General features: G+C 39.1%; 1 protein-coding gene across 2 annotated transcripts in view; it reads left to right on the plus strand.

Annotated features, from left to right (window-relative positions):
• Positions 1-24,318, plus strand: part of LOC118418386 (vacuolar protein sorting-associated protein 54-like) — a 54,458-nt gene that overhangs the window by 24,348 nt on the left and 5,792 nt on the right. The window contains exons 9-21 of one of the 2 annotated variants that reach the window (XM_035824269.1): positions 11,782-11,881; positions 12,613-12,755; positions 14,518-14,644; positions 15,540-15,647; positions 16,087-16,142; positions 16,839-16,935; positions 17,597-18,093; positions 19,128-19,254; positions 20,180-20,311; positions 21,130-21,259; positions 21,978-22,013; positions 22,572-22,632; positions 23,861-23,966. In XM_035824269.1, coding sequence (XP_035680162.1) covers positions 11,782-11,881; positions 12,613-12,755; positions 14,518-14,644; positions 15,540-15,647; positions 16,087-16,142; positions 16,839-16,935; positions 17,597-18,093; positions 19,128-19,254; positions 20,180-20,311; positions 21,130-21,259; positions 21,978-22,013; positions 22,572-22,632; positions 23,861-23,966 — 1,720 coding nt within the window. The remainder of the gene's footprint in view (positions 1-11,781; positions 11,882-12,612; positions 12,756-14,517; positions 14,645-15,539; positions 15,648-16,086; positions 16,143-16,838; positions 16,936-17,596; positions 18,094-19,127; positions 19,255-20,179; positions 20,312-21,129; positions 21,260-21,977; positions 22,014-22,571; positions 22,633-23,860; positions 23,967-24,318) is intronic. The other variant, XM_035824277.1, reaches the window with a different exon arrangement.

The following is a 24,318-nucleotide window of genomic DNA, read 5'->3' on the forward strand; positions in this document are numbered from 1 at the left end:
CGACAGACAAAGGCAATACAAAGAGAAAGGATTGGTTCGAAAACCAATGCCCGTGTCTAAGTTGTATCCCCACCTTGGTATGTTTGGATGGAGGTCATGGTCCCTTGTAGCAGCAGGTTTTCTGATGTTCCCACACTGCTGTCCCATGGGTGATCTTCTCTGTCTCCGTTTCGATTCATTTGATACTGACTGTGGCAAAATCATCATTTTATGACAGTCAGCATTTTCATGCCTTGATTGGGCTCTTCTAAAATTCCATTTAATTTCGCGGTAGTGGGAAAATGGACTTTTTACAGTGGTTTTAATTTTGTGGTAGCATCATAGACTGTAGTCACATACTATGATGGATGTGTTTGCGCGAACATTTCTGCATTTACAGTAAACAAACCTGTAAAATCTCACCTGGATCTCTGAGACAGCTGCAAACCCGCCTGTGGGTAGAGACTTGTTCCTCTTTTTTCTGTTTTTGTTCCTCTTTTTTTCCCCTCTGGCTTGTCCTGTGCCACTGCTGGGACTTTTCATGCGGTCATACCTATTTATATCAGGTGTTAGTCTTATGCTGATGGACTCTGTAAACCATGACATGGTATAATAGATCACTTATTACCTCATGTTTACACCTTTGGTCACTTGGCTCTGTGTGACGGCTACACAGTCATGTAGTTCTCCTATTATATTGTGTACACAGTTACTCTATGTTGGTACAGCTTATAAACAAAGAGACAAGATAGATACATATTATCAAAATACAGTAGTTAATTTTTGGTCCCCAATTCTGGGGTCTGACACAGTATGCCCTATCCCAAATTCCTGCATCTTTTCATTCCATGGTGCATGGGCTTCAATATTGCGTCATAAAATAGAACAAACACTGTTCTGTTGAACAATATGATGCATAGTTTACATAGTTGCAGGTTATGGTAAAAAAAACATCCAGTGACTTTGTGTGTGTGTATGGGAGAGAATATTGGAAAATTTGCTTTTAGGTAGCATGTTGGTGTTGTTGTTATCCCAGGGGGTGAGAAAAAGGTTCAAGTGAGAAGTAAGAATCAAACTTTTATTGAAATAGACAAAAAGTCATGTTGTTTCTTGTTTACTACATTGTTATATACAAGACAGTGTAAATACAGTAAAAGGTTTAATTTACGAATCACGTAAGATAATTATGTTAATTACGTTAATTACAATCGTTATGGCATTTGTCTGTACAGCAAGCAAATCACAGTAAAATAAAGCTAATAGTTAGCAACAATATATTCTATAATCTATCACAGTTACACTATTGTTACAGTTACAAATTGATTTTTCAGGCATACCATTTTAGATTGATACCTTTTACAAACAACATGTTAAGCACAATAGATTACCCTTTAGTAACAGAGACAAAGATCAACCAGTCAAACCTCAGACTGAGCTATTAGTGCAATGTGGCTTTGCTATCATGGATGCTGTATTTTTGGCCAAGCACACCAGGGCACCCCACTCTCCTCAATAAGTATGTTAGGTTCTTTTACAGGTCTCATTGATGAGTTTCTTCTTCCCTTAGACTTTTATGTTATAATTCGTGGTTTAAATGGCTGCGTTCATAATGAAGCTACGTGAAATTTCAGCAGATTTTTCATTCTATGTCCAGCACATTTACCCTATATTGTGGGAAAAAATTGCCAACGTATACTAAGCATTGGAACTTTTTTTATAGCAATTACAAACTACGATTAGTCAATCCCCAAAAAAGGGCCACTTTTTCACTGCTAGTGTACAACCGCACCACTCAGAACCCACGACTGTGTACCTCCGACCTAGCGCGCGGCTGCAAAACTTTACCATTTCTTCAGTTACAAACAAGCTTTCACCAATCTAACTTTTGAGATCAGTTCCGCTGGCTGAAAGGGAATTTCTCACCGCTAAAAACATGCGTCCGTGCAGCCGTTTATTTTTTGGCTCGGATCTATTTTAGGGTACCCACTCGGAGTAATACATCAATGAGACCTTACATGCAGAGGTTTTGCGCTCTAAAGCTCCGTCATACACAAAGCCGTTGGCTTAAAGTACCCCTCGGAAAGGAAGATGCGACTCTTTTCCAGTTGTGTCCAGACTTGGGCGCAAACTCGGGCCATGGAATTTGAACCAGATGTGGTGAGAGGCAGAGTGCGCAAACCACTGCATAACGTTGGCATAAGAGAGAGAGTCATCTGTATTATACAGTTGTTAATATGAATATGAATGAAGACCTTTAGGTTCCGGTTCGGAGTTTCTTTTACGATTCGAGGCCGATATGACTGTCTCTGAAAAAAGCACTAGCGCTTCTCAAAACATCGTTTTTCGGACAATTCGATGTTTCCGATAGAAAAGGGTGCCTTGTCGCTGACCGTCAGACTCATTTGACATTTTCTGTAGAAATGTTATTTTTGGTAAAAACCATCATTAAAATACAATTTTCACCAAGAAATTGCTAATTTGGATGCTTTTTTTACAGGCCGCTACACGGAAAAAATGAATTTTCCTGGGATAATGACTAATATGGCAATGAAGGTCAAGAGTTCTTCTGTATACTGAGCAAAAAGGAAGAAAAGTTATCCGATACGTTTTCCGCGAGCTCCGATGGCGCTAAAACACCCAAAACGCGCATAGAACGCACGATCTGGGTAATCAGGCGACGAAACGCTTTACCGCTATCGCGCGCACTAATACTAGGAAGTGTTCGCCGCACGATCAAATCTCCGACACCATAAAACGCTACGAACAACAAGCATTTGGGGATGTATAAAAGATTATGCATTGCTAAAGCGAAAGCCGGAAAATCTAGAGTCAAAACTATAGAGACAACCTCTAATTTGCGTCTTATTCTTAGGGACTATTTAGATATCTGGACAATTGAAATTCCGAACCGGAACCTTTACTTCACCAGGCTAAGTAGAGGTCACAACAAGACATGTTGAAAAGATACAGTTCACAGATACAAAATGAGACTATTGCTGGATAAATTCAACTTCTCCTCGTTTTTCTGTTATAGTGGAGATAAAAGAGCTGATATGTTTTATGATTGATGGTTTGTCTTAGTTGCATTAGGAATATGAATTTTTCTACAGAACTTTGGTGAATGAAATTAAAGGAAATTGGTTTTGTATAACCTTATACAGTTCATTTCTCTCTACGGTATACACTCTACTACAAAATGACGTTTGTCCTCTATTCTATCTAAATTACAATATTTGCATAGTCTTTGTTCCATATGTTCTAGTGGTTAGGATTTGGCGCTCTGACCGCCAAAGCCCGGGTTCGATTCCTGGTGTGGGAACCAATGTAAGAATTCAGAGGGGCGAGTAAAAACAGAAGGAAGGAAACATGCCGGTACCCGGGATCGAACCCGGGTCGGCGGATTACAAATCCAACGTGCAAACCACAACACCAAAAGCTCTAGAGCCGTGATGGGGCATTTGGTGTCTAATTACTCATCCGCTGATTCATCTGTTTCTTCAGCTCAAAATAGAACATGGCTTTTGAGTCATCACCGTAGTCTCTCCAGGCAACACACAGATTGTTAAGTGCAACTGCAATGTCAGGATGTGTAGTGTCCTCACCATAGAAAGTCCGCCACATCTGTAGTGACTGTTCATGATATATGATTGCCTGTTTATGATCACCAAGGTCACTCCAGGCGGCACCCAAGTTGTTGAGTGAGGAGGCGATGTCAGGATGTCCAGTGTTATCACCATAGATAATCTGCTTCATCTTTAGTGACTGTTCAGAGTAGTTGATGGCCTTTCTGTGATCACCAAGTTTCCTCCAGGCGTCACCCAAGTTGTTAAGTGATGTTGCAATGTCAGGATGAGCAGTGTTATCACCATAGATAATCTGCTTCATCTTTAGCGACTGTTCATAGTAGTTGATGGCCTTTCTGTGATCACCAAGGTCACTCCAGGCGGTACCCAAGTTGTTAAGTGAGTGTGCAATGTTAGGATGTGCAGTGTTGTCACCATAGATAATCTGCCTCATCTTTAGTGACTGTTCATAGTAGCTGATGGCCGTTCTGTGATCACCAAGTTTCCTCCAGGCGGTACCCAAGTTGTTAAGTGAAGAGGCAATGTTAGGATGTGCAGTGTCCTCCCCATGGATAATCCGCCTCATCTGTAGTGATTGTTCATAGTAGCTGATGGCCTTTCTGTGATCACCAAGTTCATCCAGGCGGCACCCAAGTTGTTGAGTGAGTCAGCAATGTCAGGATGTGCAGTGTTCTCACCATAGAAAATTCGCTTCATCTTTAGCGACTGTTCATAGTAGCTGATGGCCTTTCTGTGATCACCAAGGTGACTCCAGGCGGCACCCAAGTTGTTGAGTGAGTAAGCAATGTCAGGATGTGCAGTGTTCTCACCATAGATATGGCGCATCATCTGTAGTGACTGCTCAATATAACCAACAGCCTTTCTTTGATCACCAAGTTTTATCCAAGTGTTACCTAAGGCACAAAGTTCTTGGGCAACATCAAATTGTGGGGTGTTTTCCCCATATGTTGATATTTTATTCTGAAGTGTTTCTTCTATGCACGTCGCAGTACTTTTGTAATCACATAGACTTTTGTACACCTCTGCTTTCAGTTCTGAAGAGTTGTCAAACAAAATGGACTGCTTTTTCTGTGACTGGCTATTGGTCAGCTGTGAAATGACTCTCTTTAACGGCCTTGCCGTGTAATAGTATCTCATGAGCTGCTGTCTATTTGAGAAGTAAAATACTTTCTGCAGTTTTTCCCCAATGTCAGTATCTCTTGATATTGATGATAAGGCTGACATGTTTTCCACCTGACCACCATTGTTTATGTATGTCCGCAGCCTCAGTTCTGCTGAGATGCTGACCATCACCATCAAGTGATGTGTGTTCTCAGCATTGACGACCCCGCCCTTTTTAAGCTCCTGGATAGTCTCCCAGATTGTGGTTGGTTGTATGTTATGAAGTAGCGCCCAACAGGACACTGCAAGGCTTGAAAATCTATACATTTCTTTCTTTACATTCAACAGACTGTCAGATAGCTCCTGGATTTGAAATGTCTGCACATTCTCATTAAGCATAGAATTTGCCATTGAAAAAGGAATTGTCCGATTATTTTGTTGAAGTTGCTGAGTCCATAAAGACATGTGCCCATCAACCAGGCACTGTTCTCCTGTGATCAGCGACACATTTCCCAGGATACTCGCAAGGTGGTAGCCTTTCTTCAAATGGAACGTTAAGTCGTTTTTAATTTAAGAACCTCGGTCATATTACTTGGTGTGTGGATAAGTTCACTTGTTCCTGTGCTGTTACTACCCCTGCCCAGTGGAGTCTTACATGCATGTGGCATGGCTCCATCAAACGAAAACCCACGTGGTGTAACAGAGTCATAGTACCAGTTGTCTAGTGGGTCCCCTGAGAAGAAATTATTTAGAGACTTAATCCCCATGGCTGGGAGAATAGTTTCTCCCAGATTGATAACTTTGAGATGCAGATAATGAGTGAGGTTGCGGAAATACTTAGTATTGTGCTCTGTTTCAACCTCTATCAAAATGGCAAATTCCAGATCAGAGTATGGGGTAACCAATCCTGTAGCTTGTGAACCCAGGCCTATCATGGCGTACTTACAGGGAGGGGGGCCCATTACCTCTATGCATTCATCTACAAGCCCGGCTATGAACGTTTTTCGTTGTTGAACAATGGTCTCAAATAGTGTTTTGATTGCTTCCACTCTCTTCTTCTCCACTTCTCTTAACTCAGGGTCATCTTCATCAAGGCTGTACGGATCTGTTTCCTCATCGATCCTTTTGATTTTTCTCTCTGCATAGTTTCGATCCTCATTCAGCATCAATTTATGTTTCTCTGTTTCATCAATGTGTCCCTTTTGTTCAATATCCAGCACATGTTTAACAAATGATTTGGTTATGTCCTGGATTGCTTTCTGTATGTCGTCTCTCCTTGATCTTACCAGTGCCGCATGACAGAGTGCTGCAGCCTTGGTGAAATCACCTCCATCTTTTGACAGGATTCCTCTCTTCAAGTAGACTTTAGCCAACCTGTACAGGGGCTCTGCCTCTTCTCTGTGTTGAACTTAGACAAAAGATAAAGAAATATAATTGTCAATTGTAGTCTTGTCTTTGTTTTTTTAGCATAGTATGAAAATCTGCTATACAGATTTCAATGATTCTATCAGTCCCTTCATATACCATTGTAACTTTGTTGAATGTTGTTATCTTTGCTGGCCTTTTAAACCCCAGATAAACAAGAGTTCGTAGACCTCGTATCTCCATGAAATAGTCCAATTATTTAATTTACTTCCACGTTAACTTTACATAATCTATGCTTAGTTATGTACACCTTTAAATAACTTATGCTGGTCCAAATGTTAATTGTCCGATAATATACCATTGAGAAGAATTATTGCACTTTTATATTAATTATGCAAATTAGGGTCAGATTCGCATAATTGTTATCTGCTAATGTTCCACCAGCCACAAACTACATATATTACTGGTATTTTAGTCTTATAATTATGGAAAACACTACAGATATAGATTTCCCTCATTAATTATGCAAATTAAGTGCCAGTTTGAATAATGTGCACTTTAGGATGTACATCTCTGTCAAAGCTACCTACATACCAAATATCATCTAAATTTGTCGTTCCCTTGTCCAGTTATCCTCCTAAGAAGATTTTGACCTTTGTCTTCCAAACATCTATCCACATACCAAATATCATGGCAATCCGTCCAGAGGTTCTTGAGTTATGCTGACCACAAATATCTGGAAACACAAACACACACACAGACACACACACACACACAGACACACTCAAAACTATATCTCCATTTTTCATGGAGATGATAAGACTTGAGGCACTGGTACAAAGGCCAGCGTTATGAGTATCACTTCTTATTGCATTGCAACTTTTGTTTGAAATTCCTTGACGGTGGTGATAGTGGCTAGGAATAGAGGCAAAGTCTGTACTGTATAGTTTTTATTTACTGTAATTTACAAAGAACTGTTCATTAGCTACATCTTGCAATTTCTACATGTTATAATACCTATATGTACATTTGGACTAACTTTATACCTTTGACATGAACAGACTTGAGTGCAGCTGCAAAGTTTTGTTCTGCCGTGTCCAGGTCGCCTGTCTGCAGTGCATTGGAACCTTCCTGCAGATGGTCTTCATATGTTCTATGTTTATAAGAAGAATGTCATATAATATGCATTTTGAAAATCTGTTACAAAATATTTTGGCGATATTCTTAAATCAGCTGTCAATATCACAATATAAATTTGCTACAAGCTAAAAATGCAAATTTCAGCTTTCAACTTTGCTTATTGCTGTCTACCTACATGGTACATGTACTTACGGAATACACCGTGTTGTATTTTATTTATGTCATACCCACCTGAGAAAACACATTTAATTTATCAATGCGAAATGCGCCTAAAGTTGAGAAAATTTGGTGCCCTTGAACAAAAATTGTTACAACAGCAATGTTCAAGTGTACGAATCAGGTATTTGAATTTTCGACCACACCGCACTCGGTGGGTGCAGAGTATGTTTGAATTATTTGATGGAAGCCTGTGTGATAAACCTTTGAAGCCTGTGTGATATGGCTTTTTATCACCCGGTTCTATACACCTGTATTGAATGTTTTCATGGCCCATAAAGTATTATATGTAATTCACAAACCTGTCATTATCTCCCAGTGTTGTGGTACTGATGTCTGTGACTTTACTCTTTCCTGTAGCATCACTGTAAGGAACCAAGAACAATGACAGTGTTGTTGTAATCACATATCTTCAACAGTATTGTACACTCAGTGCAATAATCAACTTTGCATGCATCTTTGATCTATAAACAACAGACAAAGGCAATACATTTAAGAGAAAGGATCAGTTCGAAAACCAATGCCCGTGTCTAACTTGCATCCCCACCTTGGTATGTTTGGATGGTGGTTATGGTCTGCAACAGGTTTTCTGATGTTCCCACACTGCTGTCCCATGGATGATCTTCTCTGTCTCCGTTTCGATTCATTTGATACTGACTGTGGCAAAATCATCATTTTATAACTGTCAGCATTTTCATGCCTTAATTGGGCTCTTCTAAAATCCTATAGAATATCCCATAGAATATGATAACTGGACAAGGCATGCTCCTTTTGCATTAATTTTACACTTATTGTATATATAAGTAATCTAGGTCTTTATACATTTATTATTTTGTGAGGTATGCACACAATACCCATCACACAGCTGGAAAATCTTCTACTCGATTAGTGTTCTCTAAATGACATTTTCGGCAGTAGTTATTATTATGCCTGGTCTTCTCTTGATTGTCTCATAATTTTTGAGATTGGCTGATGTTCACAGGACACCAGGCCAATGTCCAAGGACATGGTAAATTTTCAGGTAAAAAAATGTGTGCGATCATACTATCTCATGTCAGGGCGTTCATACACTAAGTGTCATTTTGACTATGTGATTATGATGGGGACTTAACTGCTATATTGTAAATTCTTACCAATTTTACTGCTTTCCTGATCTTTTCTGCATAACGTATACGATGGCCCAAAGTCTGTTTTGTCACAGAATCCTCACAACTTCTCAGGGCTTTCTTGTACATGGCAGCTGCCTTGGAGAACTGGGATACATGCGAGGTTTTCTTGCCTTTCTCAAGATAGAAATCTCCAAGAGATTTCAAAACCTCAACCTCCAAGAACATGTCACTATTTTCTATTGCAGTCACTAATGTTTCTGTGTAAGTCTCCTCAACACATTGCTTGGATTTTTTGTCACTTCTGTCTAATTTGTCACAAATCTCTGCCACCCTTAATACATTACTGTCAGCAGTACCCCAGTAGTCTGGTAACAACCACCGGAAGTGTGGACTGTACCCCTGCAGCAGTTGTCTGGAGAGTTTCTCCATGTAGCCGATACGATGTTCCAGTGTTTCTCCCATGTCTGGATCTGTGCAGCGCAGTAGGGCAGCAGCATACAGGGCAGCAGCCTTGTCAAACTCTGCCGAATCTTTGCTGAGCTTGCCTTTCTGAAGACGCAGGTCTCCAAGACTTTTCAAGACTTCTACCTCAATCAAGAGGTCCATGTGAACAATAGCTTCCCTCAGTGCCTCCCGTCCATAACTGACTTCTAGTTCATGCTGACTCTTGAGACACAACTCCAGGTCCTGTAACTTGTCTGCCAGGCTGGTCATATTGATGTCAGACATATTGTCATTTCAAGTCCAAACTCCAACTGTTGATTAAAATGAGAGTATTTTGTAGTCTTGGAGGCAATATGCATGATTGTAGACCTATGTTACTTATTATTGAATATACTCAGACTCTAATCATCAATAGGCCGTAGATTACAAATTAAGGAGTGGAGGCCTAAAACGTAACATTCAAATGGCTGTAAGAAGTATAATTGATATTATACCCATATACACAATGTTTTCTAATCTTCTTGGTTCAAGTAGATAATATTTCCTTCATTAAACTTTTGGTTTAGATGTGAGAAACCTTGTGATGAGCACATGTTTTGACAGGAATCATTGGTGTCTTTTAAACCATTGTGACACCATTAATTAGCTTAAAATAGTACAAAATGTCTGTGCTCTTGTTGATATGCAATCATGTACCCCAGTAGTTCAGACACCATGCACAATATACAAATATTTGCACAATATACAAATATTTGTAGACTTCCATAGCCCTGTAACCTGTAAGGATGTACATGTACATTGTACTGTAAATGCATTTAATTTCGCAGTAGTGGGAAAATGGACTTTTTGCAGTGGTTTTAATTTCGCGGTAGCATCATAGACTGTTGAGTCACATACTATAATGGATGTGTTTGCGCGAACATTTCTGCATTTACAGTAAACAAACCTGTATAAATCGAACCTGGATCTCTGAGACTCCACAGCTGCAAACTCAACTGTGGGTAGAGACTTGTTCCTCTCTTCTGACAAAAGTTCTGTTTTTTTTTCCCCTCTGGCTTGTCATGTACCACTACTGGGACTTTTCATGCGGTCATACCTAATATTTATATTAGGAGTTAGTCTTATGATCGACTCTGTAAACCATGACATAGTATAATAGATCACTTATTACCTCATGTTTACACCTTTGGTCACTTGGCTCTGTGTGACGGCTACACAGTCATGTAGTTCTCTTATTACATTGTGTACACAGTTACTCTATGTTGGTACAGCTTATAAACAAAGAGACAAGATAGATATACATTATAAAAAATACAGTAGTTAATTTTTTGTCCCCAATTCTGGGGTCTGACACGGTATGCCCTATCCCAATTAGGGTCGGACAAGTCCACTAGCTCTCTAATTGTTTAGGGCAAGTGAATTTAAGTGCTGATGAGGCAAGTGCATGTCCTAACCTACTTGTCTGATCAGGCAAGATTTTTCCATTGTGTGAGATGTTGAATATACTTGTCACTTTTTACATTCATTACATCAAGCAATGGTGGTCAACATAGAAAAATAGAAGCAAAAATAAGAATTCCATTGCTGGAATTGAAAATGCATATTATATATTAATTTTTTATGTTACATGTAATACAGTATAATTCTTGGCTTTGTATATATCGCTTCTCTGCTGTTCTGTCTAGAAACCTTGACCATGTTAGCATCTGGAATCGTCTAAATTTTGGACACAGACGGTGATTGGTCCCTACATAGGAGCGAATTATGGAATGGATTCAAGCGCTCTTAAAAACAGGCATTCCAACACAGGACAAGCCCTCCGTCCACTTTCGGAAGGCCTGTTGTCTTCGAATGAGCATTCTAGAACTCATTCCTTAATTTGTTCATTAACTGCTGTTAGCACCAAACAGTTTGAATGTGCAGGTCTCCAGACTGATAGCAGAAGCGAACATAGGAGCGAACTACTGTCCGGATGGTACCCAGGCTAGGGTACCTAAGCATTAGCAGGAATGATATGAAATTTGTATGAATCTTACGAAAAACGCATCAATTAAAATTATTAGAAAATATATGAATAAACGTTTTATGAAAAAGGCACAAATTACTGCAAACATGTATGAATCTTATGGATACGCACGACTCACTTTTTCTGCACAAATCCTTTTGACACTATTACACAGGAATCACTATGTGAAACAAATCCTATGGGATATACATGTTATACATTGTACAGTAATTTGATGCAAACTGCCTGAGTCACTGCTGAGACAAAGCTAAGCAAGATAAACAAGATGTTATTGAAGTACTTTAACTGTAGTATCCAACACAAAAATTGGACTCACCCAAATTTTCAACTGAACAGCACCAGTCATTGTCAAGGAATGAACAATCCACTGCTGTCGTGACGTTACGTTATGTAGATAGAACATGTGACTCAGAAAGCAGTGGATCTTACGCTGCAGCAGGAAGTCTATGGCGCCCATCGTCTTTGTTCAGGAATGGTTGTAAAGCTCTGATGTAGATGGCTTCTTTAATCCCTCTAGCAAAAAAGTCCGGCCCTATGTCAAAGATTTTAACTTTGTCCAGTTTTTGTGTTGGATATTACAGTTAAATTACTTCAATGATAACTTCTACCAACACAGACATACATGATGTTGGTGTCGTGTGTGGGGACTAGAAAGATTCGGTGTGCCACACAAAATAAAGCAAAAGAGTAGCTCACAGGCTATTGAATACGTCTTAAAGTTTGTGATGTTATCTGTCTGTTCATCATGGCATGAGGATAGTTTAGAACATGTTCTACGTATTAACATGGCTTGTGCTGTATTTTGTATACCTTACAGGGACAGAATCCACAACATAGACTCTGTGCTGGCTAAGGGGTCCCTACAGCTTCTACAACTGTCCAGAAGCAGACAAAACTATACAAAACTCTACCACATGGTAAGTAGAGAATCAAATTGTCTATTTTTTCACATTAGAAATAACAACATTTCAGTCTTACTAATCTTTAGAATAATGAAGAAAGTATGTACTGTAAAATTGTAAAGCTGTACTTATTGGTAACAGGAAAAGAGGTTGGCAGAATTGTGAGTGCTGAGGTTTCGTTTAAAATAGCCCGAAACTTAGGTCATTTATAAGATTAAATCAGTGATGACTAATATGCAACAACACTCAACATAGATGTGATCAGCTTAAGTAGAATTTGCAAAGTTTTTGTGTTTTGTTTATGACATTTGTGTTTTGTCTGTGAGAAAAATATCCACAGATTCCTATTTTCTTTTTGCCTGCCCATTTTTTTCATTTAAAAAAAAAATTTAGTCCTGAGAAAAAATGACACAGGTTTTGCTATAATCACAAACCTGTAAATATTGCCGTTCAGAGCCACATACACATAATTTCAGTCTAAAACAATGCCTTTTGTTCAGTAGCAAATCAATGGAAGGAAATTATTGTATATGATATGCCATTAAAGTCCTCAGGCTGTTGTTATTTGTGTTATTTATGCCATATATCCTCACCCAAGACCTTTTGAAAAAAATTCTTTTTTTGACGGTCCAATTTTTTCTGAAAAATTCGAGAAGCAACAAATAAATTTGGTGCTGCCACTGCCTAACAAGATTTTAGATTTATAGGTTATTGACAGATCCCTGCTGTACTTTGTTGTGTTGTAGATGAAAATGATGGCCACAGTTCACCAGACCCAGCCCATGGTTCAGGTCCTGCTGTCCACCAGTGATTTTGTTGCAGCACTAGACCTCATCTCCATAACACAGCAGGTACTGGCCAAGGACCTGGCTGGTATACAGAGTTTTAGGTAAGCCTTTTGTTTGCCATGACTTTTACAAGCTTGGTAAGACCGGACTGTAAGGTTCGATCTACATACACTGAGATGCACTCCCACTCTTTTCAATGATGGGTTCTTAAAGTGCTCATGTGGTGGCTCTTCTCAAATACGGGACCTCCATCTGTACGCACCTCTTAAAATGCTGTATGTTGGTACCTTAGCTGCAAGTTTAATTTGTGTTTCCCTTGACGTCATAAGGGAATATCATGCACGTACAAGCTACACAGTGTACAAAATACTTTTCTGGAGCAAAAACTAGGTTGCACAACTTAATTTCAAGTTGCACCACCTACAAGTCAATAATTTCTGAAAAAAAAGGTACTGTAACAATACATACATGTTTGGCTGATATGAAACGGAGCTGCCTCAGTCCATTTATTTCTTCCAAGTAAATTGACAAGTTGAACGAAATCGAGTTCTGAGGCTCAAAATCTAAGTTGTACCCTGTGCAACCTGAGTTAAGAAGTAAGTTGCACCAAGCAAAAAGTGGCAAGTGGGTATTTTGCATGCCGAAGTAGTACTAAAAAGGCAACAAAACACACACAGCATCTTTGTATTGATGGAATTGTTGAGGACTTGCTCAATGGACCCTTCCAGCCGAACACCATAAGCGCCACCCCCTATTCGATCTCGGGTTCTATTTCAAAACCTCAGTCAAAAATGGCGCGAGTGGCAAAAACATGGCCACCGCCGCTATAAGCTGAAGATACCGACTGACTTCGGTTTAGCTTTTTGGGCCCTGAAATCCTCCCAGAACGGGGAAAAGAAAAATGCTATGGATTCTTTGTGGAAGGCTACATCCACTGGGTACAGTCGTTTGAGGAGGGGACGTATATAGTTGCGGTAAGGGCGATATAATTTCAGTCAAAGCGGAAGCGGGAGGCGCGCTCCATAAAATTACCTTGTTGGTGGGATAGAGTGCCCGGCTTCTGACATGCGGTCGATGCAGGTGTAAAGCTGGGTACGTATATATGCAACACTGCGGCGTTTGTTGCATGCATGGCATGTGCATACATGCTCAGGAGAAAAAACAAATTAAGAAGAAAGCAGCTTGGTCACTCACGGAGAGGGAGCTTGTACCACACACCAAATATAAGAACCTACTTCAAAGTCCACTAATGTAGAGTCCCATCTCTTCTACATACACTGCTTTACATGCGCATCCTGTCCAGGAACAAAGTAATGCTATGTAGCGCCTACCCTTCCCAAAACAACTATACTCAGCCGGTATAGTCTTCAACAAAAAAGGCATAGCATTTTTCTTTGGCCATTTCTGTCCCGCTAGGGCTGCTTTTGACCGAGTACTCGAAATAGAACAGGGGGTTCTATTTGTTCGATATGGCGTTCGGCTGGAAGGGTCCACTGCTTGGCCGTGGCACAACCACAAATGTACCTTAGCTTCAGTAAAATACCCTCTTGACCAAAGCTAGGTTGTCATTGTCAACTGAGTCAACGAAATTAGTATACATGTATAATCAGAGCCTGCTTTGTATTCAAACCCAGATAGGTCAACAATCCTAACTCCTAATTCAAAGTCATGAAACTATTGCAACTTTTGTGTATTTTAGATTACAATTAAATGATAAAAGTAGATGTAGTTAAAGATATACCCAAACAAAGTCCTAAAATTGTCTTTTCTGTAGTAAATTTTCACCAAAACATTGTTGGATGTAAATTATGCAAATTTGTCAGATGAAGACTAAATGGAATGTTTGTTGGAATGTTGGAATAGACACCTGGGTCTACAGCTGTGTGAGCTGGAGCGTGTGATTGACAGGATGATGCAGGAAGACTTCCAGCGCTACGCTGTGGAAAACTTGGCACGGCCAAAAGAGGACGGAATACAGCTGTTTGAAGAGGTACAGTGTACTGTAAATGCATAAACGTTCTCTGTAGTTTTATGTACTTTGTGCTTTTAGCACTTTAAACCACATAGAAACTTTTTTTGTTCTGTTTTATGGCATGCCCGTCTACCCCCTTGTTTTAGCACTTACTAGGGGTGGGTACCGGTACAGAAAATTCAGGTCCAGGTCCTGTCCAGGTCTAGAAGATCAGGTCTAGGTACGGACCTGAACCTGGACCTGATTGTCTGAAAAAGCTTGTGAAAGGATGATACACAAAACAATGGTCCATTTCGCTTCTAAGGATTCTGTTTAGTGACTTCCACTGACATTTTAAAATTCTATCTTGAATAGTTCAGGTAAACAACACTAACTTTGATCAAGTTTGACTGGAAAAACTTGGCAAAATGACTATCAACTTTCTTTTATTTCGCTCTTGTTATTTTCTTGGGCCGGTAAGCCACAAAAGGCTTGAACGCCTGCCAATATAATCTGTTCATTTTCTAATTGGTCCATATGATCCGGTCCACTGATTTTTTTAGGTCCGTTTTTTCTGGACCAGTCCTACAAGAAAAATTGGCTTTGAACCGGTATGGTCCAGTGCCCACCCCTACTACGTACTGTATTTGAGGCACAGGTTTTAGTAATAGTGCACAAATACAAGCTTGTGTTTGAGGAATAATTGCAGACAGACCAGATATTCAAACACTGAATTATAGTTCTGTTACATGTTTACTGTATTGCATTTCTCTACATGTCTAGATTATGGCAGCACTGCTGAAAGCGATTGATACTGTATATCTGTCTAGCACTGTTGCCGAGTTGTTATTGTCATAATGAATGAACTGCAATCAAGCAATACTCAAAACTCTTCACTGAGGCTTGGAATCTTTGATTTTTTAATGTTCTTCAGGAACGTCTGACCTCTCTGGTGTACGGGTTGCTACGGCAACACAGGTTTGAGTTCCTCGAAGTGATGAGAGAAGAAGCAGCAACTGCAATAAAAGCAGGCATAAAACAGGTTAGTGTAATCATTCTGCTCATGTTATCCAAACTTTGGAGCCAGGGTTCAAAATACCAGGTTGTGCAGTGCAACCACATATTGTTTGGCACAAATTAGCACAATGACTTAGCAATGAAACTATATAAAATATTTGTGTTCGAGCTATGGTTCTTTGAAATGCAAATCAAGGACACCAACATGGCAGTCAGTACGTGTCTGCTTCATTGATATGAACAGTGGGGGAAAATGCCGGTGGCAAATGCATTTCATAACATTCAGGTCTGTGTGATTTTTACTATGCACAGGCCCACATTGTTCTTATGCAATGTTTTTGTCTTGTTGTGACCTTTACTTAGCTCGGTTGGGCAAAAATGTACGTACAATAAAGGTCTTCATTCATTCATTACAGCGTATTAAGATTGAAAAGTTGCTCGAAAATGTCTTTGTCTTTTTCCAGACTGTTGCAGAATTTGTGTCCCAAGTGGACACCATTGATAATGAGTCTGTAGGAAGGTACGTGTACATGTACTATTATATCTTACCAATAACTACTTCACAATGTACATGTCTGACTAAGATGATTGAATGTCTGTATTAATGTGAATAGATGCATTTGGGACCGCATCCTTGCCGCTACGTCCCAAAGTGGCAAGGATGCGTAACATATCAAGTTCAAGAACATTCCATGTCAAGTAATTATGTCACAATACAATAGGTTAAGTTTGGATTACACCGACTGTATAGTTCATATAGCCTCGATAGTATTTGTTTGATTTTGTACTGATGAAGGCGACAGATTGTCAGCGAAACATTTACTGAAGAAGTGAAGAAGGTTGAGTAACAAAGAAGACTTTGTTCAATTCAAGACACAAAATTATGCACAATGTAGGTTTCCTAAAAATCATGCTGTTCTACAGCTAAAAAAAAAAATCAAACTTCTGCTGCAGTACCAAGGTCACACACTAGGGGGCCCAAAATCGACCTTGACCTTTGTCTTCCAAACATCTACCATCATACCAAATATCATGGCAATCCATCCAGAAGTTCTAAAGTTAAGCTGACTGCAAATATCCGGACACACAGACAGACAGACAGACAGACACACACACAGACACACCAAAAACTATACCTCCATTTTTCATGGAGGTGAATATATACAATTTCCCACCTATGTGTTATATTTTTGACACAATGTCTGTGTCGGTACAGCCTTGCAGACCAGATGCGCATGTTAAACTTCCAGCAGTGGTTGGCTATGCTGGGAGAGGTCTTCACCAAACTCCTCCTGTTAGTCAGCAGAGTCAAGGTGGGACAAATATTCATACCTGCATGTACCGCTAGTTCACTATAATCCGTGGGTTACTGTAAATGCATTTAAGTCGCGGGGATTTAATTTTGCGGTAGCGGGAAAAGGGACTTTTTGCGGTGGTTTTAAATTCGCGGTGAATTGGCCACTGCAAAAACCGCGAACACAAAACCACCGCAAACATTTCTGCATTTACAGTATCCTATAAGCTGGTGTGTTACGCTGAAGGCCTATTATACCGGCTATATAAAGACACAGATACAGATATCCATTGTTTTTATAGACAGGATATTTAGGAATACCAAGTAGATAGACTCGATATCCCTTTTTAATTTTCTGTATGCAGAAAAAACAAGCCAAAAATAATACTTCCCTCCCTCATCTGTGGTATGATATTTTACAATTTCATCAAAATTTTGTAACAAAATTTACTCTAGAAAGAAGCATTTGACATAACAGATCATATTAGTTATAAGACATGTTTTTGTTTTTAGTATTTGTGGCAATATAACTCAAAGATATATACATGTATGTTATATTATGTACATAATATCAGCAAATCTATTGTACTGAATTGCAATACACTGCGTATTGTGAATCATGAAAACCAAGGATACTCAGAAACATACAATGTACTGGTACTGGTATTTTTCATCTGCAGATGACAGCAGCAGTCATTCAGGGTGTAATACACCTGGCAGCTGGCAGGGGGCACTGCACCACTGAAGTAGGGGTTGCCCTAGGAGTCTCCAAGGCCAGCAGACCTGTGTCAACCAGCACCTCCCAATCCTCCAAGCCCGAAGCAGAGGCACCGGACGACAACGGCCCGCTGGAAAATTCGCACGAGGAATTTGTCAGCGAGGAAAACCGCGTCTTGGGTTTCCACGACGACCACGTTCTGACCAATGGGGACATTGCTGCTTTGTCGAACTCCGAGGAGTTGAGAACTAAAGAAAGAGAGAGTAGATCGTCAGTTGATCGCACTGCTGAAAACTCTGAGGAGAAAGCACAGCAGAATGGAGTGGATAGGACAGAACAACACTCAGAGCTGACAGCCAATGACGTGGCTGGTACCACGAGAGACGACCTGACAGAAAACTGCAGTGGTTCTGTAGATGATGAGGATGGAGAGGATGTGGGGTATTATCTTGAAGACAGGTATTTATGATTATACTATGTATTAAAGTTGTGTGTAACTGTAGATTGTTGCCGTCAAAAGCACAAATAACGACAAATTTTAAAATCTCCATTCAGTTTGTTTATTTTTGTTTATTTATTTATCCAGGGGTACATGTCGCCTGGCCGGCGTTTTTCAAAGATCCCTGGGGGGAAACCCCGTACATACATAGCAATAATCAATGACAATATAAAATTAAATAAATGGTAACACAGCAAGAATCAACAAAGAATAACGCAATTTAACTAAGGCAAGATAAGGCAAATCAATTGTACAACGTTAATCCTAATATAACTCCAAATCATAAGTGAAATCAAATAGGTAATGGGAATTTGCATACCAATGTGAACAGAAAAAGACATGACGGATTACATTTCAGACCATTATCATATGCATTCAGAGTACGTTAGTCCTGATCATATACATTTTGTAACTAATTTTCAACATATGACAATATATTTGTGTCAAATTCTCACATTTCAAGTGTTGGTACCAGAAATATGCCAGTTGCAGAATGTAAAAGAGATTCCCGAGTCTGGACCTGAACCTGGATATAACTGTCAAAACTTGTGAATGGGCAATACTCAAAACAATGGTCCATTTCTCTGACAAAGGAATCTGTTCGATGGAATATCCCACTTTTACTGGCATTTTAAAATCCTTCTTGTAAGCAACACGTATGCCTCTAGTATGACTGATGTAGTAGAAAGTTAGTAAAAATGACTATCAAAGTTCTTTTTATTTTCTTGGACGGTTAAGCCCCAAAACATGTGAATGCCTGGTATAATCTGTTCATATGATAATAGGTCCAAAATCTGGTCCACTGACTTTTGTCAGGTCCTTTAATTTCAAACCGGTCCAACAAGAAAAAACGGTTGTACCGGTACGTCGTACTAATCGCCACAGAGTTGGACAATCATTTAATCAAAAACCCTAACCACTAGTAGACAACCTTGTCACCAGTGCATGTCATATTGGATGCAAAAATGTTAACATTGTTCTCCTGCTACTGTAGTGAACACACAGTGTACCTGAGTGAGACAGACTATGTTAAGGTCTCCGTGACCTTAAAGGATCTTCTCTGCTTCCTGTGCGACCACGCCCACGACAGGTGTCTCAAGCTGCTAATGGCAAGGTCAAAGGTCAGTGATTTGTGAACCTTTGAGTTGATGCTGATTTTGTAAACATTGACATTTTGTAAACCGTCTTCCATTGGACATGTACAATGTACTTGTTGCAGACAATGTCATACCACTATTTTTCAGCCATGCCATGTAATGTACAGTCACAGTGTAAGTGATTCCTCAGTGCATTTTATAGCCAGATTGAGCTAGATTTCCTAAATATAGGACAAAATGTGTTAGAAGTGGAGAAATGTGTGTGTATAGAATATTAGAAGTGGAGAAAATTTGGTGTCCTTGAAAGAAAATTGTAACAACAGCAATTCCAACATCAGAATCCGGTATTCAAATTTTCTATAGCATAGCACTCAGTACACTGTCATGTTAACGTGATGTCACTTTCAGTCATATTTGGAATACCTTGCAACAAAATCTTCAAGTCTAAATAATGATTTTTTGATGACTGAATGTCCAATAAAAGGTGAATGTAACGGATGTACATATTTGGTGCAAATGAGTAGGTGTATATTTGATAGAATGATACTGTCATTGCTGTGGTATATAAAAGCAGTGCTCAAAATCCTTTTTCTGTATAGCTGCACTGGTGCAGGTAACATTGAAAATTACCTGCACCAGACAAATTATGAGTTTAGGAAGTATGAATCATACTAGAATTGTTTAGGAACCATTGCTTTTTTTCTTTTATACTTAATAGTTGGTACTGTACTTACGTCAATGCGGCTAAGAACAATCCCTGTACATCTAGATCAGATAAAATTTATGTATAAAACTGAGTGCATGGACCAGTGCAGGTTAGGTGCAGGTAGACAGTAGAAATACCTGCACAGTTCCAATTTTACCTGCATATGCAGGTGGTATTTCGAGCCCAGAAAAGGAAAATGTTGAACCTTTGTTTCACATGATGTTTCTGTCCATGACTCGTTAGGATGGGTTTCTGGAGAGACTGACGTCCAGTGAGTTTGTCCAGTTGTCACGTGCAATAGAAGGGTTTGTGAAGGACTGTGAGCAGGTGTGTGGCAGGAGGAGTACATCACTGAGGGGAGGGCTACAGAGTCAGGTTAGGAACTTCATTCATTTATTCATTCTTTCCTTCACTCACTCACTCATCCATCCATTCATTCAATTGGCATTCATTTATTTTCTCTCCTTCCTTTCCTCATTCATTCATTTACTAAATTCATTTATTCATCATTCATTTATTTACTCATGCATTTATTCATCATTCATTCATGTACTCTTCATTCATTCATTCATTCATTCATTCTGAATCATTCATTCATTCATTAATTCATTCGTTTGCTTGTTCATTTGTTCATTCACTCACTCATTCATTCGTTCATTCATTCCTTCACTCATCCATTCATTCATTCATTCATTGATTTACTCATTCATTCAATCATTCAATCATTCATTCATTCATCATTCATCCATGTATTCACTATCCATTCATTTACTCATCCATACATTTATCATTCATTTATTCATTCATCATTCATTCATTTACTCATTCATACATTCATCATTCATTCATGTACTCATTCATTTATTCACTCATTTTGTTATTCATTTACTCATTCATTTATTCACTCATTTTGTTATTCATTTACTCATTCATTTATTCACTCATTTTGTTATTCAACCACATTTATTCCTACATTCGCATTTGTTACATTCAAATCATCAGTTTATTTATTCATTCATCATTTATTATTTCATTCATTCACTCATTCATTTGCTTTGTTTCAATATACTTGTGAATTTTGAAACTAGCTAGTTTGTTCATTACATGCTGTGCATCCTATATGTTTAGCTAAGTTGTACCTATTCTGAAAAATCAATATCAAGCCCTGCATGTGTATGCTACTGTATCTCCAGGCCAACAGATTTGTGAACAGGTTCCATGAAGAGAGGAAAACCAAGCTGAGTCTGATCCTGGACAGCGAACGTTGGAAACAGACGGACGTTCCCGTCGAGTTTCAGGACCTGGTCAACTCCGTTGACAAGGGTAAGGCTCGCACAACCTTTGACCAGCATGCACGCAGTCTTGCCAATCGCGGGTCAAAATGTTTGAATTACTGTTACGCTGTCACACCAATTTTATTTGTTGTTTCTCGGATTTCCCAACCTAATTTTTTTTCCAATTTGAAAAAAAAAGAAGAACTTTTTAAATTGATGGCCACATCTCGTGTTGACAAAATTTCACTGCATCTCCTTTCTCAAATTAACTATGGGCCTCAGATTCCAGTAGCTGTACGTGCCTATTTTGGATGGTACATTTATCATTTTTCTTACTTTGAACTTTGCTACCAGGGACTCCCTAAATGTTGACTGTTATTATTTCTGTTGTGTAACTTGAGTAAGCCCCTCGATCTTTTTGTACAAGATTTTTTAAATTATTTTTTTCGACCGACTTACTTTTTTCTGAAAAAAATCCGAGAAACAACAAATCGAATTGGTGTGGCCTTACGCTGCCACAGACAAGTGCAGTTTAAAAGACTATTCATTCCTGCATGAGAAATTATCTTACATTTATATGTGGACATATTATCTTACAAATATGTCCACAATATTTCATACGTTTTGCATCTTTTGGCGTTCACTCCCAATTCGGCCATACTGACATGACTAAGTAATAGGTATGATTCTGCAGCAGAAAAATTTCTTCCAAATGCCAGATATTTAGGGAATCCTAAAAATTGTGTGATGTGCATGTTTGCACCTAGGTGTGATACCATCCCCTACTACCAAGCAGAATTCCAGTAAGTAGTGGACTCAGTAAAATCATTTTTTTCTTCCAAACACTTCTAGTTTTCCCACTTGGGCAAACCATTCTGCAAACAAAGGCTGTTTCTTTCATTTCATTTCAAAGTCTCATTTGAAAATGCTTAACGGTGAGGTCGCATTTGTCGCTGGGCACCGTGTCAGTTTGACAGTTGTAGACTTTTCAAACAGGCTGCGACAAAACCAACTGCCAATGAGAATCAGACAGCTGAATTTTGAATTACACAGGCACAACTGCCAACAGTTTTCACGGCGATCATGCGAGAAATGTGACCTAACATTGAAAGTTGTTCTTTTCATTGGCTATTCATTTTGGTTTATGTTGGACTTTTTTGCATGAACTGAACGGAACTTTTGCACGGTTGGGGCCAAGGGTTCTTTTGGACTGGTGGCATTTCACTCTTTTCTTTTTGGCATGGCTAAAAGTCTACATTGCTGCACTTAACAGTTTATTATACCTCAAGTTTAAGTCTTTAAGAAAACGTCTACCCTTCTAAAGGGATTTATGGCATCTTCCAATTTTTTCTTTGTTTCAGTCACTGAGAAGAAACCAACGGAGTACCTTGTTGTGGATGGGCAGAAGTTTGCTGTTGTTGGGTAGGTGTCACAGGAGTAGTACTGTATCTTTTTTGGGATAATAGAGTTTTCTTTTTACACAACCAGTGATGTCCTGCTTATGTTTGGGATTGTGTTCTTGCCAAAAGAGCCACTTATACTGGGTAGAACTAAATAGCATCAAGAACCAGCACTAAGTTCTAAAGGGAGATAAAAACATAAGGAGGTAAGAGATGTTACTGGTTCTGTTAAACGATATCCTAGGTTTTAAACCTGAACCTGAACATAGAGTTAATTTCGGATAATTTCGGATAATTTCGGATGTTACTTCTTTTATTTTTGTTGGGACTTTTGAAGTACTGAGAAAGATGTCAGCAAGGTGTGAATGACTCCTACATCTTAGAAGGAAAGGAAATTTTTCACAGTGTAAGTTGGCAGTTTAAACAAATTGAATATGTACAGCAGTTCAGTACCATGGCATATTACATGCTGAAACACCATCAACAGCACAACATCACTTTCCATGGCACTGAAACACCATTAACAACACCATGGTACTTTTTCTGGTGCTCAAACACCATCAACAACACCATGGTACTTTTTCTGGTGCTGAAACACCATCAACAACACCATGGTACTTTTTCTGGTGCTGAAACACCATCAACAACACCATGGTACTTTTTCTGGTGCTGAAACACCATCAACAACACCATGGTACTTTTTTTTCTGGTGCTGAAACACCATCAACAATACCTTGGTACTTTTCATGGTGCTGAAACACCATTCACAATGCCATGGCACTTTTCATGGTGCTGAAGCACCATCAATAATACCATTGTACTTTTCCATGTTACTGAAACACCATCAAATGTACCATGGCACTTTTCATGGTGCTGAAACACCATCCATAATACCACAGCACTTTTAATGATACTGAAACACCACCAACAATACCATGTTACTTTCCATGGTCCTGAAACAACATCAACAGTACCATGGCACTTTTCATGGTACTGGACACCATTAACAATACCGCATCACTTTTCATGGTGCTGAAACGCCATCAAAAGTACCATGGCACATTTCATGGTGCTGAAACACCATCAACAATACCATGGCACTTTCCATGACACTGAAACACCATCAACAATATCGTGGTCTTTTCATGCTGATGAAACACCATCAACAGTACCATGGCATTTTCTGTCATACTGAAACACCATTAAGAGCACGGATGCATTTTCAACCACCTTTAACATGTGTTCTTTAGTACTGTGCTGCTGCTACTGAAGATGGTACTGGAGTACTGTCAGTGTGCTGATGACCTGCCTTCCGCTACACCTGACATCCTCACAAGACTAGTAGAGCTTTTAAAGGTAAGAAAAAAATCATCCGATCACCAGAAGGAAAACTTTTGATTGTTACACCCAATGTCGTCCACAAACATGCATGCACATACATGTAATTTTGTTGTATCATTCTTGCTCTTTGTTGCATAATGTACAATGTAACATTTACTCTCATTTATGAGATGAACTCTGTCAGTTGTATGATGTTATTATCAGTATTCAAGTGTTTAATTTGAAGTGAATAAGATTCAAAAAGGAAAAAAGAAACTTACATAATGTATTGTAGTATTCTCCATTTCTCACTAGCACTTTGCATATTATCAGAAATTCAATTTCAAAATTCAAACTCTCAAAATGTCGACAAAACATAATTCCTGTG

This window comes from Branchiostoma floridae, chromosome 1 (assembly GCF_000003815.2).
Source record: "Branchiostoma floridae strain S238N-H82 chromosome 1, Bfl_VNyyK, whole genome shotgun sequence".
In the NCBI taxonomy this organism is placed as follows: Eukaryota; Metazoa; Chordata; class Leptocardii; order Amphioxiformes; family Branchiostomatidae; genus Branchiostoma; species Branchiostoma floridae.